Below are 18,032 nucleotides of genomic sequence, written 5' to 3' on the forward strand. Positions count from 1 at the left end.
CAGATGAAGCTTAAGCCTAGGACAAAATATCCTATATAGGTTTCCTATGTATACTCAGATGAAGTTTAAAGGAAATAGATATAGGTTTCCTATACTCAGATGAAGCTTAAGCCTAGGACAAAATATCCTATATAGGTTTCCTAGGTATACTCGGATGAAGCTTAAGCCCAGGACAAAATATCTTATATAGGTTTCCTAGGTATACTCAGATGAAGCTTAAGCCTAGGACAAAATATCTTATATAGGTTTCCTAGGTATACTCAGATGAAGCTTAAGCCTAGGACAAAATATCTTATATAGGTTTCCTAGGTATACTCAGATGAAGCTTAAGCCTAGGACAAAATATCTTATATAGGTTTCCTAGGTATACTCAGATGAAGCTTAAGCCTAGGACAAAATATTCTATATAGGTTTCCTAGGTATACTCAGATGAAACTTAAAGGAGAATTCTGTTTTTTTTCTTACAACCTGGACCTTTTTTCCAGCTTTATTTATCCTTTACAACTCACCCAGAACACAACTTCTTGAACGATCCACTGTAAAGCTATAACACGCCGAGCAACGGCCTGGAACAGAGGAGATAGGCCGGAGCATGTACAATGCGTGTAATAATGTCCTGTAATATAACTTATTTTCTGCCTGGTAGAGGCTCATATCCTTATTATATCATAGAGACAATGAGAAAATGAAGGCTGTATTTACCTTGCTGCAGCATGTTCACCCTGTCCGTCACATTGGTAGAAGCTCCCGTTCCCCCGCTCCTCAGTTTGTAATTCACCGAATTCAAATGCATCGTCCATATTCTCGAAATCAGATAAATATATTCAGCCGTCCTGCAGTGTTTACTGTCATGGTGGCTTGATCCACTGCAGCTGAACTCTCAACTCTCACTGATGTGAGAGTCTTGCGGGACTTGGTTACACAGTCCCCGGATGTGACAGCTGGCTGAGAGAGCTAAATAGAGCGGCTCACATTGATGTCAGTATCATATAATAAGGATATGAGCCTCTGCATGGCAGAAAATAAGCTATATTACAGGGCGTTAATGCATGCATTGCACATGCCCCTATTTCCTCTGTTCCAGGCCGTTGCTCAGGATGTTATAGCTTTACAGTGGATCGTTTTCAAAAAGTTATGTTCTGGGTGAGTTGTAAAGGATAAATAAAGCTGGAAATAAGGTTCTAAAAAAAACAGAGAATTGTCCTTTAAGCCTATAGGATAAAATATTCTATCAGTGTACGTGGTTATTCGCCTGCTTCTGGGGTGATGTATCCATCACTAGGATTGAATCATTTCTCTACTTTCCCACTGCCTAAAAAATAAAAAAATAAAAAAAATAACTCCCTTCTAAAAAATAAAAAAAACTCCTCCGTGTCGAGTCCTTCATTGACTAGGCCGTCTATGAAGTCGGACCCGAAAAGACCTCGCGCATGCATTTGATGTCGGCTGTTTTCGTTAAGGTTTGTGAAACGGCATTTGCCAAACCTGCCCGGCTAACGCCGACCCCTCTTAGCTAAGGTCAGCGTAGCCATGCTCAAACTCAAGACATAATCCATTTTCGACTGCCCCGGCAAAGCTCTACTGACTTGATTGTGCTGACCCAGCCAGGCCAGAGAGAGAGAGAGAGAGACAGAGAGAGAGAGAGAGAGAGAGAGGGGGGGGGGGCAGAAAGAGAGCGAGAGGGCATCTCTCGCCCAAGGGCATGACACCAGGGTGCTTGGGGCCACGCTAGCCCTTTAAATGTCACCACAGCACAGAGGAGAGGGGTGGGAGGAGGGAGGCTCTCACTTTGAGGAACAGGGAGGAATATTGGCAACTTGGTCCAGGAGGAGTAGCGATGGAGACGGAAGGAGAAGGGCGATAATAGATGTGGGGGAGGAGGAGGCAGCTGTTTGTGAAAGTGTTGCGTCTGTGGAGATGCACGCCTTCAAGTCCCAGTCCAGCCCAGTTTAGCATAGCCTGCGTGTTCTCTCAGGGATGAGCGGATCTGTGAGTTTCAGCTTAATTGTTACTTTAAAAGAGTCTGGGTGTTTTGTCTCTTCGCAGGGGAACAGCCCCTGACCTTTATGTGGACGAGTATACACCTTTCTTTCTTTCTTTCTTTCTTTCTTTCTTTCTTTCTTTCTTTCTTTTCTTTCTTTCTTTCTTTCTTTCTTTCTTTCTTTCTTTCTTTCTTTCTTTCTTTCTTTCTTTCTCAAACCGCCATAAGCCATTTTTTCAGATAGATGAAGTAAGGAATCATAAGACGGGTTTCCATCCAAGCATTTCTATGCAAATTGTATTGGATGAAATTAGAGCAGCTGCATGGAAACAGCTGATTTGGACAGCGTTTCCTCTACAGTATATTGGAAAAGCAGTTTTGCGTGCTTGAGGCGGGAAGGTTTTTGTTGATAAACAAATTATGGTATGCAATAAATCACGATGGAGAAACATTTGTCAGTTCAAAAAGTGGGACCATAGACTGTCAAAAGAGATGGACGCAGTGAGTGTGACATCGTCACCCATTGGTTTGAGATCTCCCGTTCTGAAGGCGTTTTGGCCGCTGCCATCTTGGTTAGAGCCCCTCAGAGCCGTGTAGATAGAAGAGTGCCGACATCTCCATTCACTCCAATGGACCAGTTTTTTACTCTCAAGAGTTCCAGGAAGTAAGGTCCTGGATTAAGCAGCGCCGTCGAGTTGCAGCAAAATAGACAGTTTGTGTTGTAATCTGAAAGGGTTTTTTCCCCCTTGAATCAAATTGTACATTATCAGCTTTATTTTAGCATGCAAAAGTAGTGCGAGGCCCATTCCTGGCTGTTCATTGGCTAATGAGTCTCGCATTTTGGTCCTCCGCTGACGCCACTCTCTCTCTAGAGGACACTAGAGCCGCCATGTTGGAGGGCCGGCCCCCTTACTCAGATCACACCCATTTTCAACCTCACCTTCATTTTGATGTTATCTACACACCTGTAAAGTTTCGCGACTGCATCTTGCACGGTTTTAAATGCTAAATCTGTCCACAGACAGACAGACAGACAGACATATAAACACCTGGCAAAGTACTCACGTGAACACACACACACACACACACACACACACACACACACACACACACACACACAGACTCACAAGGTGAAAACAATACCAGCCTCGCTGTCGCAGCTTGTAAATATGTTGCTGTCTCCTCCCATGTATAAAGTGCTTGTCATGATTTTATGGTCATCACTTGGTGCATTACAATATTATCAAGTGTTTTTCTCAGATTTGTGATAAGCACATGATAAATACAGTAGCAGACTGAGCCACCAGGAAGCAGCATCTTAACCTGTTGTCTTACCCTTCTTTATTCACTTCCTCTCTGTTTCTCTGTCTCACAAATCCCCAGGTGTGAGTCTATCACGCCCTCCGCCAATCAGAGCCTTCGTTAGTAGCAGCGTCGGCGCGTGATTGGAAGAAGGATGGCGACCATGCCGTTTGTCAGTGAGGGCAAGTGTGTGAGTGTGGAGTGGGATTTCCTACAAGGACTACTGGCCAAGCCCCCCACCCTGCCATGGTGAGACACGCACGCACGCACGCACGCACACACACACACACACACACACACACACACACACACACACACACACACACACACACACACACACACACACACATCCTCAGCAGCCAGTTAAGCTCTTAGGGGCCCTTTACACGAGGACAGTTTCTGGAAGAAACAACACAATAGCGTTTCCTTCACACCTTTTCCTTCACACCTTCTCCCTGTTTACATGAGCGCTGTTGAATTTTTAAAACGCCGTAATGTACATGCCAGGTCGCTAGGTGGCAGTGTGATCACCTTATTATTTGCCCATACAAGGACGCTTCTGCATGACGTCATTTCGTAATCGTCTTTCCGGTTTTAAACACGGAAGTAGAGTACGCCTTCCGCAGTCATTTAGACTAGCCAAAAAGCTGTTTTCAAGCTAAAAAAAAACCCAAACAGTTTTAAAGTTTTAATATTTGTCGGGTGAGAACGTAACATATATGTGACCAGTTTATCAGAATAAGGCCTATTGGAAATCTTTAACGAGCAGCGAGGACCGGGAGCGCTGACTGTGCTGACACCGGTCGGACTAGCTATCTGTCAAACCCTACTGTAGTTCGGCTACTGGCAGTGAGAAAACACTGTCGACGTGCTTTTGTAACTAACGTTAAATGCCGTCCGGGTACAGCCATCGGCTCCTCGCAGCAGTAACGTTATGAACATGTAACTGAAGTTGGCCGCAGTGTAGCTTAATTCTGAATTTTGCCAAACTTCATTCATACTGACTTTTTATTTTGAAAATGGTTGCCAACTCGCGCACGGCTATGGCGTAATCGCGTGTGTCGCGTGTGCAGGCAAGTCAGAGTTTTTGAAATGAGCCGTCTCAAAGCGATTACCGTACATGGAGCGATCAGCGGGGAGCGTAACGAAGAATTTCACTCTGGAGGGTGGTTTCAAAATGTGTAATTTCCTAAGCACGAATTCGCCGTCGCCGTCTAAAAGCGAGGCACTAACGATACAATAATTCCCCGTCACCATAGGAAACCGTCCTCGTGTAAACTGCCCCTTAGGTAACTTTGGGGGTATTTACATAGACTGTATTCCCTGGAGACTTACCCTAACCATAACCATAACCATAACCACGACTTGCCTAAACCTAACCCTAATCTTAACCTAACCTAACCTAACCTTAACCTAACCTTAACCTAACCTAACCCTAACCTTAACCACTGACCCCAAATCACTAACGGGGGACACAGCTTTTGTCCCCAATTGCACAAGCCGTGCCCAATCACCTGGTCTTAAGTTGGGTGTGTGTGTCCCCAACGTTAAACCCACCTAGACACACACATCCACAGGCCGAGCACACTGTATAAGCCTGCGTGCATGCCCAGAATTAATCTCTGCCAGCTGAAATCCATGCGTTAACAGCCTTGTACACACTGAGCGATTTAAGAACTTGCTATCAATGAAACACAAAGCGTGTCTCTATTCTCTCCAGTGCTCCATATAAACTGTGCTGTTGATCAGCTGCCAGCCCTGTCACAGCTGTGAAGCCCCTCCCCCTTAGCGGGAGATTAAGTAAATTTGGCTGGAATTATTAATGGCCAGTCATTTATAGGCGGATATAAAAACTAAGCACAATCAATGTGTGTGTATCGATTGTTCTCGGTGGCTGGGGTCGAGGCAGTATAATAATGAGATGTTACAGAGGCTGGCTGCGTGAGTCCACAACACACACACACACACACACACACACACACACACACACACACACACACACACACACCCTGTTTGCATACCTTAGAGAATAGCAGGGGGAAATACAACGGATGTGTCGCTTGATTAAGACAAAGAGCACACACATGCACGCACACGCACACACACACACACACACACACACACACACACACACACACACACACACACACACACACTGTGCAGCGTATAGGCACATGCATGCTCCTTGTCTATTTGTTTTTTTGTCTTTCTTGCGCTCACACAGGCACACATGCATTCACTCACACACCACCGGTGGTCTTTTTTAGGACGAGAATCAATGACACAGACACAGGGGAGAAATGCTGTTTCTTCTTTCTCCTCTCTCTCTCTCTCTCTCTCTCTCTCATTCTCTCTGTCACACACACATGCATGCACACACACACACGCACGCGCACGCACGCACGCACGCACACACGCACACACACACACACACACAGACACACACACACACGCACGCACGCACGCACACACACTTTATTCCTGCAGAGCACAGACACAAATTGTGAAGTGGCTGTGACAACATAATTCCACCACTCAGGCCCCATTGAGGAGAGTCAATACCCAATCAGAGAGACAGGCTACCTGAGCCCCGGCCCCCCTCTGTCACTCTGCCCCTCCCTCTCCTATTGATCCCTCAATCACGGCTTCAGCTCACTAGCCCGGGACCAGATGAGGGGGGGGGGAGAGAGAGAGAGAGAGAGAGAGAGGCGGGGATAGAAAGTGAGAGATACCGTGTGTGTGTCTGTGTGTCTGTGTGTACGTGTGAATGTGTGTTTATGTGTCTATGTGTGCATGTATGGATTTTGAAGCAAATGGCAATTTTAGGGCTCTGCTCTGCTCGATAGAAAAAGGTAGTTTGTCTGTAATCAGCAGGCCAATCTGCAGGAGATGGATCAGAATGGAGATGGTTTCACGTGAATTGCAGGAGCCATTATCACCATTATATGTATTTATGAAATGAGTTTTCTCTATTGATGCTCAGGTCCTTTACCCAGAGCACAAGTCAATCAACAGGTCCTTTACCCAGAGCACAAGTCAATCAACGGGTGGTCAGTAGGGGTGTCACGATACACTCAGTTCACGATATGATACGATATTGGGTTCTCGATAACGATACGATACGATATTTTAACAATCCTTTTTTTGCGATCGATTTGTAAGTTGAGGGGACATCCTCCACGCTAATTTGAGTCATTTCACCATTTTCATCCTCCTTGTCTGTAACGTCCCTCGTCTGTTCAAACAAAGCGATGAAAAGGAGAGCGAGCATGCAATCAGATGCAGATCAGTGCCACCATGTTCAGCTTCTTTTTCTCACGATATGAGATTTCATCTCAACGATACATATTGTCACGTTTTGATATCGCGATATATCGTGGGACGATATATTGTGACATCCCTAGTGGTCAGTAAATGGCCATTATGAGAAACCCCAAGCTTCTCTCATCTTATACTTTTTTCTTTTTCTTTTTCTTTTTTACATCAAAAGTAACACTTTTTAAATGTAGGAAAGCAGCATGGGGTGATCATCTTTGAAACTTTTAGCGCTCTCTCTCTTCCCCCTCCCTCCTCCCTGAGCAGCTTGCTCACACGGCTGCCCAGGCCCAGCATCAGGCCATCAGCCAAAACCAAATGGAAACGTCCGGTTAAAACTTTCAAAATAATGTCATTTAAACAAGTAAATAGCCTATTGATGCACGTTGGAGGAGAAAAGGGTATTTCAACGAACGAAGCAGCAAACCTTGTATCAAAATATTTGTGATGTTAAGATTGCATATGGACTGAAACTGTGGCTGTAAAGTATTACTCAAAATTAATATTGTTAACATTACAAGGGTTTTATTTTGAAAGCCCTAAAGCGAGTGACCTACTTACATTCTGGCTGACTCCACGCTGGTTCAGTAAGTGCAGCACTGAAAGTCGTCTCATCGGAGAGACACTTTTTTCTTTTTTCTTGTTTTTCCCCTGTTGGCATATTCCATCATTTGGGTTCCATTGGACACAATGTAAAGACAATTTAAAGTAATTATATCCAGCCGAATATATCGCCAGCCGAATTCTGAGCCGTGTAGGTTGCAGGGTCAATCGATCGTCTACTCTAAACTAAACAACTTTTAGACTGAAGAAAACGCCAGTAGTTTATGGATATTAGTGGCTCTGTGGGCCAATCTAAAGTCAAGTCAAGTCAAGTTTATTTGTATAGCACATTTCATACACAGAGGCAATTCAAAGTGCTTCACATAAAATGGTTTACTCTGCCTGTTTCCCCTCTCCTCCCTGCTTTCATCTATTTCATTTTTATCCTCCCCATTTCCAACCCCCTCCCCCCCTTCCCCTAATGTCACCTCCCAGTCTGCAGAACCTGCGTAAAGAGAAGTCTCGTAATGCGGCCCGTTCCCGGCGGGGGAAGGAGAACTTTGAGTTCTTCGAGCTGGCCAAGATGCTGCCTCTGCCCGGGGCAATCACCAGCCAGCTGGACAAGGCCTCGGTCATCCGGCTGACCATCAGCTACCTGCACATGCGCACCTTTGCCAGCCAGGGGGACCCGCCCTGGCTCCCTCTGCTGGAGGGAGACAGCAACTGCAAAGGTAAGCGAAAGAGAAACAGCAATAGGGTGAGATTGTTGGCTAACCGTCTGGACACCATGCTTTGTGTTGCCCTTCAATTCAGTGTAATGTGGATCTGCATTACATTTGTGAAATTATTTATACAAGAATATGCAATTCATTTAGGTCACATATGTTGGACATGGTGTTATCTGCATAACAAACAGAAATTACGATATAACAAATAATTATTTTGTGTACACTGAGCTTTTTTAAGGTTTTTTCGATTTCCCCCCGTTTTCTCCCCAATCGTACATGGCCAATTCCCTCTGCTGTCCCGGTCATTGCACCACCCCCGTAAACGAGCACATGCTTCCTCTGATACATGTGCAGTACGTCGCCAGCCACTTATTTTCACCTGACAGCGAGGAGTTTCACTGGCAGGACGTAGCACGTGGGAGGATCACGCTATTCCCCCCACCTCGAACAGGCACCCGAAGCAGCCAATTGTGCCTGTATTGACGCCCGACCAAGTTGGAGGTACAGTAACGAGGGGGCTTGAACCTGCGACCCTTGTATTGGTAGGCAGGGAATCTACTGCTGCACTACCCGGACGCCCCCTTTTTTAAATCTTTTTATATTTCGGTCTCGTTTTATTTGTTTCAATACCACATCGCTAGTGGCCAGATTGCTGTGTGGGTAGATATCTTCATAAGAATGCTGTTTGTTATTGATGAGTCTATGTGAGTGTTTGAAGTGAACCCACTGAGATACACATCAGAAGAAAGCCTCTCTAACTGAAGGCATGCACCTCAACCTAAATGTTGATTGAACTCCATGTACGTAAGTTTGAGATATTTTTTAGCTCTTCCTAAGTAGGAACAGTGGGTATCATTTAGTCTTTTGTTTTCTGGATCTGTCAAGAGTCGAATGCACCGTTTTGTCCGTGACTGATTGGCAGTGAGGAAATGAAACAAAGTAAAAGTCATAAATAAAAGCGTAACCTTGACGACAGCAGCGTGCCTGCTGCACGCCTGCTTAAATGAAACACGTCTGTGATGCATCATTTCTCCGCTGATGATTCATGCAGTACAGCCTATGAGAAAATGCTATGGGAGGGGAGGAGAGGCTGGCTGCTGGCTACCCACAGGCACACATCGCTGATATCCAGGCTTGTGCACTGCATGTCATTCAGCTCTCTCTCTCTCTCTCTCTCTCTCTCTCTCTCTCTCTATCAAAAGCAGTCTCTCTCATCTGCCCACCTATAGGCCTCTCCCACAGCAGCAGACAACCCACAGCACAAACATGCTGTCAGCACGACTTCTGCAATTATGCAGGCTCCTATTAGCGACCATAATGACTTTTGGTATCCATGCGTGTGAGCACACAAGTGCATGCTCATTCACAAGCACACATCATATATATATATAAACATACAAACACTCTGTGGTCTAATAGAATCTGTGTGTGTGTGTGTGTGTGTGTGTGTGTGTGTGTGTGTGTGTGTGTGTGTGTGTGTGTGTGTGTGTGTGTGTGTGTGTGCGCGTGCGCCTGCATGCATGCATACATGAGTGAGTGAGTGAGTGAGTGAGAGAGAGACAGAGACAGAGACAGAGATACACAAAGAGGGAGGAAACTATTGGTGCGATTTGTAATTACCGAAATTAACTATATAACGAGGACAGTGTAATTATACAGCTTGTCTAATTGCTACTATTACTGGAGAGAAATGATGCAGCTACAATTAGAGGTGTGTGTGCGTGTGTGTGTGTGTGTGTGTGTGTGTGTGTGTGTGTGGGTGTGTGTGTGTGTGTGCGCGCGCGCGCGTGTGTGCATGTGTATTTGTCTATGGGTGTTCCTGTGAGTGCATATGTGTAATTTGAGGACTGTGAGCAAAAAAAAAATATATATAATAATGTTAATAGCATGTTTATGTGTGTGTGACAGTGTGACTGTGTGTGGGGCTTGGTTTGTTTGTTTCCACGGTATGTTCCACACTTTTCTGGGAAATAAGATATATTGGATATAATGGTATAATAAGCCATAATAAGCATTTGGCCATTTACTCTCTGCAATAACTTCCAGGAGACCAAAATATAAGATACAACATACATACATAATACATACATTGTGAGCTTTAGCCATAAATAAGACAACATCATCCAAATCAAAAGCATATTATGTTTAGCATGGGACTCACACCTTTATAAATCAGCCATGCAAGACTGCACACTTTGAATGTACCGTACTGAAATCGGCAACCATCTTCAGTCATACGGTGCACTCGACCACACTCACACACAGCTGTGGCCTTGAACACGTGCTGGAGATGGTGTATTGTGTTGCCTCTGTGTTGCAGGTTTCCTTGGCCTTGATAGAAAATACATGATGTTTTGAGAGGTAGGTGCAGGTACTGTAGGTGCACCATCCTGCACGTGGCCTGGAAGCACAGCAGGAAGATCGATGTGAGGTGCGCCTGCTTTCACAATGATGATAAGCACTTCTAGCTACATACGTAGAAATAGACTGTCAAAACATAGAAACCCATTCTAGCTAAATGAAGGTCATGGAAAATGGCCATGCAGGCGTTTCGACCGACACAGTGAAACTTAAGGTTATGAATATAACTTTAGGGTTAAGATTAGGGATGCCACAGTGTCCACATTTCCCCACTGGTTAATAAACTCTTGACAACACCGGTGTTACCAGTGACACCGTATAAAGGTAAAAAAATAAAAATAAGGAATAAACGAGGACCGATTCTTAATGTTACGAAATGTTACAGATATACTACATTTGAAGGCTGAGATTTGAAGGCTGCTGGCCGGGTGTTCTTTCATCGCCGAACTTGCGTCCTGTGGTCCAGCGCTGGTCTGTCAGCTCCGTTTCCATGTCTTCCTGGGAAGACAAGGAGGGGCCAAATAACCCGCTCGGGGAGATGGGGAAGTCGATCAGGGCATCCCTTTCTCTCTCATTGCTAGTGGCCATGGCCAGCCAGCATGCTCTCTCCTGGAGGACGGCGGTGCCCATGACTCTCCCCGTGGCTTGTATGGTGATGCGCTGGGTGTGGAGGGACAGCTCCTCGCACAGCAGGATCTCACGCAGCGTCTCTGCACCCATCGTCTCCACACACTGCTTACAGAGCTTGATCTTGTAAAAGGAAGTGACGTTGAGCACCCTGGTGACGGTGACACTAGGCCTGTAATCACGCTGGGTCAGGCCGGACCGGAACCAGACGCATTTGGCCGGCAGGTTGGTGCCGGTGACCTTCAGGGCGATGAAGGCGGAGGCAGCCCTGGCTCCCTTGCTGGCCCGGCTGAGGAGGTGGGAGGCCGCCCCCGGTTCCACTGAGCGGAGCTGAGAAACCCCCTGACTGCTCGCATCCTCGCTCTCCAAGGAGGCGATGCCAGGGGGATTGAAGCCTTGCTGCTGTCTGGGGGTTCCCAGTCAGTCTTGAGGATGTCGACCACCTCAGAGAATAACGGGATCACTTGCTTCCTGGCTGCCCTAGCCGCAGCAGGCGGTAAGCTGTCAAACCTGTGACCGCTGGAGGGCTGGGCAACCTCTGGTCAGGTGATTCCCAGACTTCCCGCTGTGGTGGGGGATACCCACGCTCACCATGGAAGTGGAATTGGATACGGCGCTGGGGTTAACCAGGGATTCAGTATCGAAGACATGATCGTAAACGTCACCATCATCCTCGTCTGAGATGAGGGGGAGTCCGCCTTCGTCCTGCCCATCATTCAGCTCCAAAATGTCCTCCACAATTATGTCAGCTCAGCCTGGGAGCCCCAGGAGGCGGAAGCCGGGGGAACCACGGCATGGGTGAGCCGGACGGGTGAAGTGTGGGTCAAGCGGTGGCTTGCATCAGGCATGCTTGAATCGTGCGAGCCCGGGGACTCCGAAGCTCGGCTTGCGTGGAACCAGCCGAGGCACCTTATGCAGAGGGGAGAGGGTCCCGGCCAGAGATGCTTGATAATCCACACAGACAGGAGCGAGGCTCGGGGGAACCGGGAGGGGACTCTCTTTCTTCGGCTAGTGTGGGCGATAGCCATAGCGTCAGTGAAATCCGGCTTGAGAACACTGGCCGCTTTCCAACGGCGGTGACTGGCTTGTTACTGTCACTGGGTGACTCAGGCTGAAGTCGAGTGATGAAAAGTGGCTTCTTCATCATCGAGGATAGTTTCGCTTAAGCGAGGTGTAGGCTCTGTCACTAAACTAACTAGAGGGCTGAAGTGCTCCTTCATGGGCGAGAAGAATGAAGAATGAGTTATCCCGCTCTGCCGGAGGATTTTATTTTTGTATTCCTCTGACCCCAAATATGGATAATTGGTATAGAAATATGAAATGTGCTTCTGTCTAGGGCCCACAGAGGATCTGGCTCCATAGTGAGCCATCTGTATGTACTAAGATGCCATTAGACTGATTCATCTCATAGACTGGATCTGATGTCATCAATCTCTCAATTAATTGTTTTGGAAATTTCACAAGCAGGTCACACACAGTCTGTGTGGGGCCGAGGCAAAATGTGACGCTAATTTGGACATTGGTTAGAACAAGTCCAACCACACAATGCATTGGCAGGGTTTTAAGTGTGATGCATGGCTTTAATTCCACTAGTGGAATGTGGTCAGAGATCCAGCTGAGGAGGAAGGCAGAGAGGAGGTGGAGGAGGAGGGGGGGGGGAGAGGAGAGAGTGTAAGGGGAGGCAGGGAGGAGGTGGAGGAGGAGGGGGGGGGAGAGAGGAGAGAGTGTAAGGGGGGGCAGGGAGGAGGTGGAGGAGGAGGGGGGAGAGAGGAGAGAGTGTAAGGGGAGGCAGGGAGGAGGTGGAGGAGGAGGGGGGGGAGAGAGGAGAGAGTGTAAGGGGAGGCAGGGAGGAGGTGGAGGAGGAGGGGGGGGAGAGAGGAGAGAGTGTAAGGGGAGGCAGGGAGGAGGTGGAGGAGGAGGGGGGAGAGAGGAGAGAGTGTAAGGGGAGGCAGGGAGGAGGTGGAGGAGGAGGGGGGGAGAGAGGAGAGAGTGTAAGGGGAGGCAGGGAGGAGGTGGAGGAGGAGGGGGGGGAGAGAGGAGAGAGTGTAAGGGGAGGCAGGGAGGAGGTGGAGGAGGAGGGGGGGGAGAGAGGAGAGAGTGTAAGGGGAGGCAGGGAGGAGGTGGAGGAGGAGGGGGGGGGGAGAGGAGAGAGTGTAAGGGGGGGCAGGGAGGAGGTGGAGGAGGAGGGGGGGAGAGAGGAGAGAGTGTAAGGGGAGGCAGGGAGGAGGTGGAGGAGGAGGGGGGGGGAGAGAGGAGAGAGTGTAAGGGGAGGCAGGGAGGAGGTGGAGGAGGGGGGGGGGAGAGAGGAGAGAGTGTAAGGGGAGGCAGGGAGGAGGTGGAGGAGGAGGGGGGGAGAGAGGAGAGAGGGTAAGGGGAGGCAGGGAGGAGGTGGAGGAGGAGGGGGGGAGAGAGGAGAGAGGGTAAGGAGAGAGAAAGCCCAGAGGAAAGGGGTGAATTGCTGTGGCAGCCCCCCTGTTGCATTCCCCCACACTCCCTCTTATCCGGGGGTCTGGGATGAGGCGAGGGGCAGCGGAGAAGGAGCCAAGGTGGAGGGCGGAGGAGAGGAGGAGAGGGATGGAGGAGAGGAGGAGAGGGATGGAGGAGAGGGATGGAGGAGAGGAGGAGAGGGATGGAGGAGAGGGAAGGGAAGAGAAGGGAAGGGAAGGGAAGGGAAGGGAAGGGGGGGAGGGGGCAGTGTGGCTTTTGTCTGCTTCCCACGTTTCAAAGCCAGTCTTGAAAAATGAATAGACAGAGGAAAATCAATTGCATGACCTTCACAGAGAGGGAGAGAGAGGGAGGGGAGAGATGGAAGGGAGAGCGAGAGAGAGGGAGGAGCGAGAGAGAGAGAGAGAGAGAGGGAGGAGAGAGAGAGAGAGAGGGAGGGAGGAGAGAGAGAGAGGGAGGAGAGAGACAGAGGGAGGAGAGAGACAGAGAGGGAGGAGAGAGAGGGAGGGAGGACAGAGACAGAGAGAGGGAGGAGAGAGAGGGAAGAGCGAGAGAGAGGGAGGAGAGAGAGAGGGAGGAGAGAGACAGAGAGAGGGAAGAGCGAGAGAGAGGGAGGAGAGAGAGGGAAGAGGGAGAAAGAGGGATAGGGGAAGGAAGGAGCAAACGAAAAGGAAAGGCTGAAGAGAGGAAAAGTAAAAGCACCCAGAGATGTTCATTCCCATTCTCTATATGTGCATCTGTATGTGTGCGTCTGTATGTGTGCGTGTGTGTGTGTTTGTGCATCTGTATGTGTGTGTGTTTATGCGTCTGTATGTGTGTTTGTGCATCTGTATGTGTGCGTACCTGTTTGCACAGCGCAATACTATTCAAGGACAAAACCCATTTATTTGAGATAATTTATATTTCAAAACCTTTCCATATTGGGTCAATTGTGCTTTGGGGGATAGTTGAGTTCTTTCCTTGTTCTCTATCTTTGAACTCTTTATCAGTGCTTCAACATTACCGTATGTGTGTTTGTGTCGAATCTACCCCCCTTATCCCGTGGTCATGATTTCATTGATTGACATCCCAGTTATATTTTCACTTACTTAAATTATACGACAAGATAAGATAAGATAAGATACAATGGTGGACCGTTATTGTCTGATTTAATTTGTTACTGTATGCAGCATCGCAGCAAATTTCATAAATTCTTAAATGGAGTCACAAATTCAAGTGGATTAAATTCTGTGTGCAAATCATGAACATGTCAGTCGTTATCCGGGTCCGGTCTGGCAACTCAGTTGAACCCCTCAGTCCTTTTACAAGGTACAATACAATGACAACTCATTGCCAGCAACAGGGCCAGCTCAAGTGTTTTACTGTCTGTGTTAGTGAGGTCAAACACTCCTCTCCCTCTCTCCGTTATTCTCTCCGTCCGTCTCTCCCCGGCGCTGCGTGGTGACATTGACTTTCATTCCGCCTCCGCGCCGCTCTCCTCCTCCGTCGTTCTTTCATTGCCTCTCTGTCTCCCTCACCTCTCTCTCTCTTCTGTCTCCCCCCTTTCCACGTTCTCCACCAGCAGTCTGCCTCCCCTCTAATTCACAGCCTTTAAAGCAAGCCGGGGCTTTTAAGGGAAGTTAATTGCACTCAAATTATGTTCGACCGCAAAAGGAGCGAGGGAGCGACAGAGGAGAGACAGAGAGATGGAGAGATAGAGGGAGGGAGGGAGGGAGGGAGGGATGGATGTCAGAGTGAGGAGATAATTGTGCCAGAGAAGGACGTCGCGATTAGGGTCACTCTCTCTCTCTCTCTCTCTCTCTCTCTCGGTGTCTGTCGAACAGCAAAAGCGTCACATTTGGATGGTAGTAAACAAGTTGGCAGGTGATCAGGCTGCAACTCCTGCAACAGAGCCAAACTTGAGACAATGAAGGATAAGAAGAGAGAAGGAGCATGAGAGAGAGAGGCAGAGAGACAGAGGGGGGGGGGGGTGAGAGAGAGAGAGAGAGAGAGAGGCAGAGACGGGGGGGGAGAGAGAGAGAGAGAGAGAGGCCACTGCGTCTGTTATCTATTTGGTTCCCATGGTAACATCCTAACCTGGTTAAAAAGGTTGACACTGAGGGGGAGGAAAGGAAGATGGTGTGTGTGTGTGTGTGTGTGTGTGTGTGTGTGTGTGTGTGTGTGTGTGTGTGTGTGTGTGTGTGTGTGTGTGTGTGTGTGTGTGTGTGTGTGTGTGTGTGTGTGTGTGTGTGTGCGTGTGTGCATGGTCCCAGTGCTCATGGACTTAACGGGGGACTAAATTATGTATTGGACAGAGGTATAATGAAAATCATTCAAATGAAATTTCTATCTGTTCTTCTTGTGGAGCGCTGGGGGGAGACCCTGAGAATTGACCTGTGAGTCAGTCAGACTATAATTAACGTGTCCGATCGCTCCCCCGTCCCTTTCTGTCCCCTATTCCCACAATGAAATGACACCACACAGCTAGCCTGGGGAAGCTAATGAAAGCAGCTAGCCTGGGGAAGCTAATGAAAGCAGCTAGCCTGGGGAAGCTAATGAAAGCAGCTAGCCTGGGGAAGCTAATGAAATGGGGAGTGTGAAGGAAAGTAGCGATCACAGATATCACGTGTACTCGCAGGTTTATACAAATACTGTAGGCTACATGCACATGTTTTAAAGTGACCAGACGTCCCCGATTTTCAGGGACAGTCCCCGTTTTTGGTGACCTGTCCCCGGCTGGAGCTGTCCCCGAAAATGTCCCCGATTTTCTACTGGCGTCTGCGGTCAATATGACTCTAGCTCTAGCGGGCTCATTCTTAAGTCTAGAGTGAAGATACTTATAGGCTATGGAACTGTAAGATCTACAGCACCCATTGGGACCAACAATGCCATGCTACCTTGTCGGGAAGGGGACTAAATAATGAATTTTGAAAAACCAGCATGGTCCATTTCAAAGGGGACCCCTGACCGCTCTCACCTCAAGATATCTGAATGAGAATGGATTCTATGAGTACCCTGAGTCTACCCTTTACAGACGTCACTGGCCAACCACTCAAGCAGGAAGGTTGCGGGAGGCTTACGGGCAGGTTAAAAGCATATCACAGCATCACATGTCTATGTAGCCCGTTGATCATCTAACAAGTGCACATGCTGCTTCCTGCTGGCCCAGGAAATCTTGAACAATGAAAAAGCACTTAGGACTGTAACACTGAAAATACTTTTTGAGATCGGAGGCTTTTCATAAAACATTCGGCACTGTAGGTTCGGACAGCCAGGCCTCATGCTGCTGGAGAACACTTTGACATTTTGTAAAGGGGCACAGTGAATTGTGTGTGTGTGTGTGTGTGTGTGTGTGTGTGTGTGTGTGTGTGTGTGTGTGTGTGTGTGTGTGTGTGTGTGTGTGGGTGTGTGTGTGTGTGTGTGTGTGTGTAGGTGTGTAGGTGTGTGAGTGTGTGTGTGTGTGTGTGTGTGTGTGTGTGTGTGTGTGTGTGTGGGGGGGGGGGGGGGGGGGGGGTGAGGGGCACCAGGGGCCTCTTCGTATTAATTTATTAATAAATGAAACCGGAATCATCCCCCTTTTCTATTTCATAGGTAATAACATTGGATATTTTAATGATATATTGATTGCCGGACTGGAAATGTCCCCGATTTTCATTTGAGAAATCTGGTCACCTTATTTTAAATGCTCTATTTGAATCCACTAAATGTATCTAGAATGATACAAGACTAGAAATCTCGCGCCCAAGCGCGAGGGCAGGGCGGGCGAGCTGTGTGGCAGCTCAGCTGCTGTGTGGCCTCGACTGCCCTATTGGCATAAGCAGCACACATTTGCTCAACTTCGCATCACTGATGACATCACTCACTGATGACACCACAATTGCTTGAGTGACCAGCACTGATCACATCATGGAGTGCTTGTGTGACATCACTCAGTGCGCATCACTGATGACGTCAGTGAGTGATCAGTAGTGAGAGAAATTGTGATGTCACTGATGATGTCACAATGTCTATGACATTATGACATCATCAGTGACATCACAATTACTCAAGTGACCATCACTGAAGATGTCATAGACATTGTGACATCATGTCAGTGCAGTGACATCATTGAAAATCATCACAAATCTCACAAGGTGGGATCAAAATTGTGACCAAAATCACACAGACGGCACTTTGGCTATTTTATGGATGATGATGATGATGATGATACAAATATTCCAGAAGTTTAAACATGAGATTATAATATTTAAGGATAGGGCATCCGGGTAGTGCAGCAGTAGATTCCATCCCTACCAACACGAGGGTCGAAGGTTCGCGCCCCCGTGTTACCTCTGGCTTAGTCTTGCTGGCCAGCCTCCTCTCCCTTCCGTCCAAGGAGTCTGGCGCCGCAGGTCTCCATAGTGAGATTGCGATGGGCGGCGCTTAGCGGCAGTGACCTTGGAAAATAGTTTCCAACAATCCAATTTGCCGTTTTCACCGTGTAGCAACGAGCTAGCGTGTAGGTTTCTGCCGTTAGCTTGCTAGGCGAGGCGGCAGGGCACTATTTACAGCGACACACAGGGAGGAGGGAGCGGAAGCCGCTCTGATTGACATGGTCGGAGCCAATGACAGAGCTTGTAATAAGCCGGGAGCGTACATCCGGCTGCCACCGAAACAGTCGCTCAAATGGGAGAGCAGAGTAGAGCAGGGGAGGGCTTATCCCAGTTATGGAGACCTGCGGCGCCAGACTCCAAATTGAGTATTTTTGCTTC

General features: G+C 48.0%; 1 protein-coding gene across 1 annotated transcript in view; it reads left to right on the forward strand.

Moving 5' to 3' along the window:
• Window positions 1-3,437: 3,437 nt before the first annotated feature.
• npas1 (neuronal PAS domain protein 1) overlaps window positions 3,438-18,032 on the forward strand; it is a gene marked incomplete at both ends in the record, with an annotated part of 45,942 nt that continues 31,347 nt past the window's right edge. Inside the window, 2 exons of the mRNA XM_083636964.1 lie at window positions 3,438-3,532; window positions 7,637-7,872. Of these exons, the coding sequence (XP_083493090.1) occupies window positions 3,438-3,532; window positions 7,637-7,872 (331 nt within the window). The remainder of the gene's footprint in view (window positions 3,533-7,636; window positions 7,873-18,032) is intronic.

Source organism: Poromitra crassiceps (assembly GCF_964638095.1).
Source record: "Poromitra crassiceps genome assembly, chromosome: 5".
NCBI lineage: Eukaryota > Metazoa > Chordata > Actinopteri > Beryciformes > Melamphaidae > Poromitra > Poromitra crassiceps.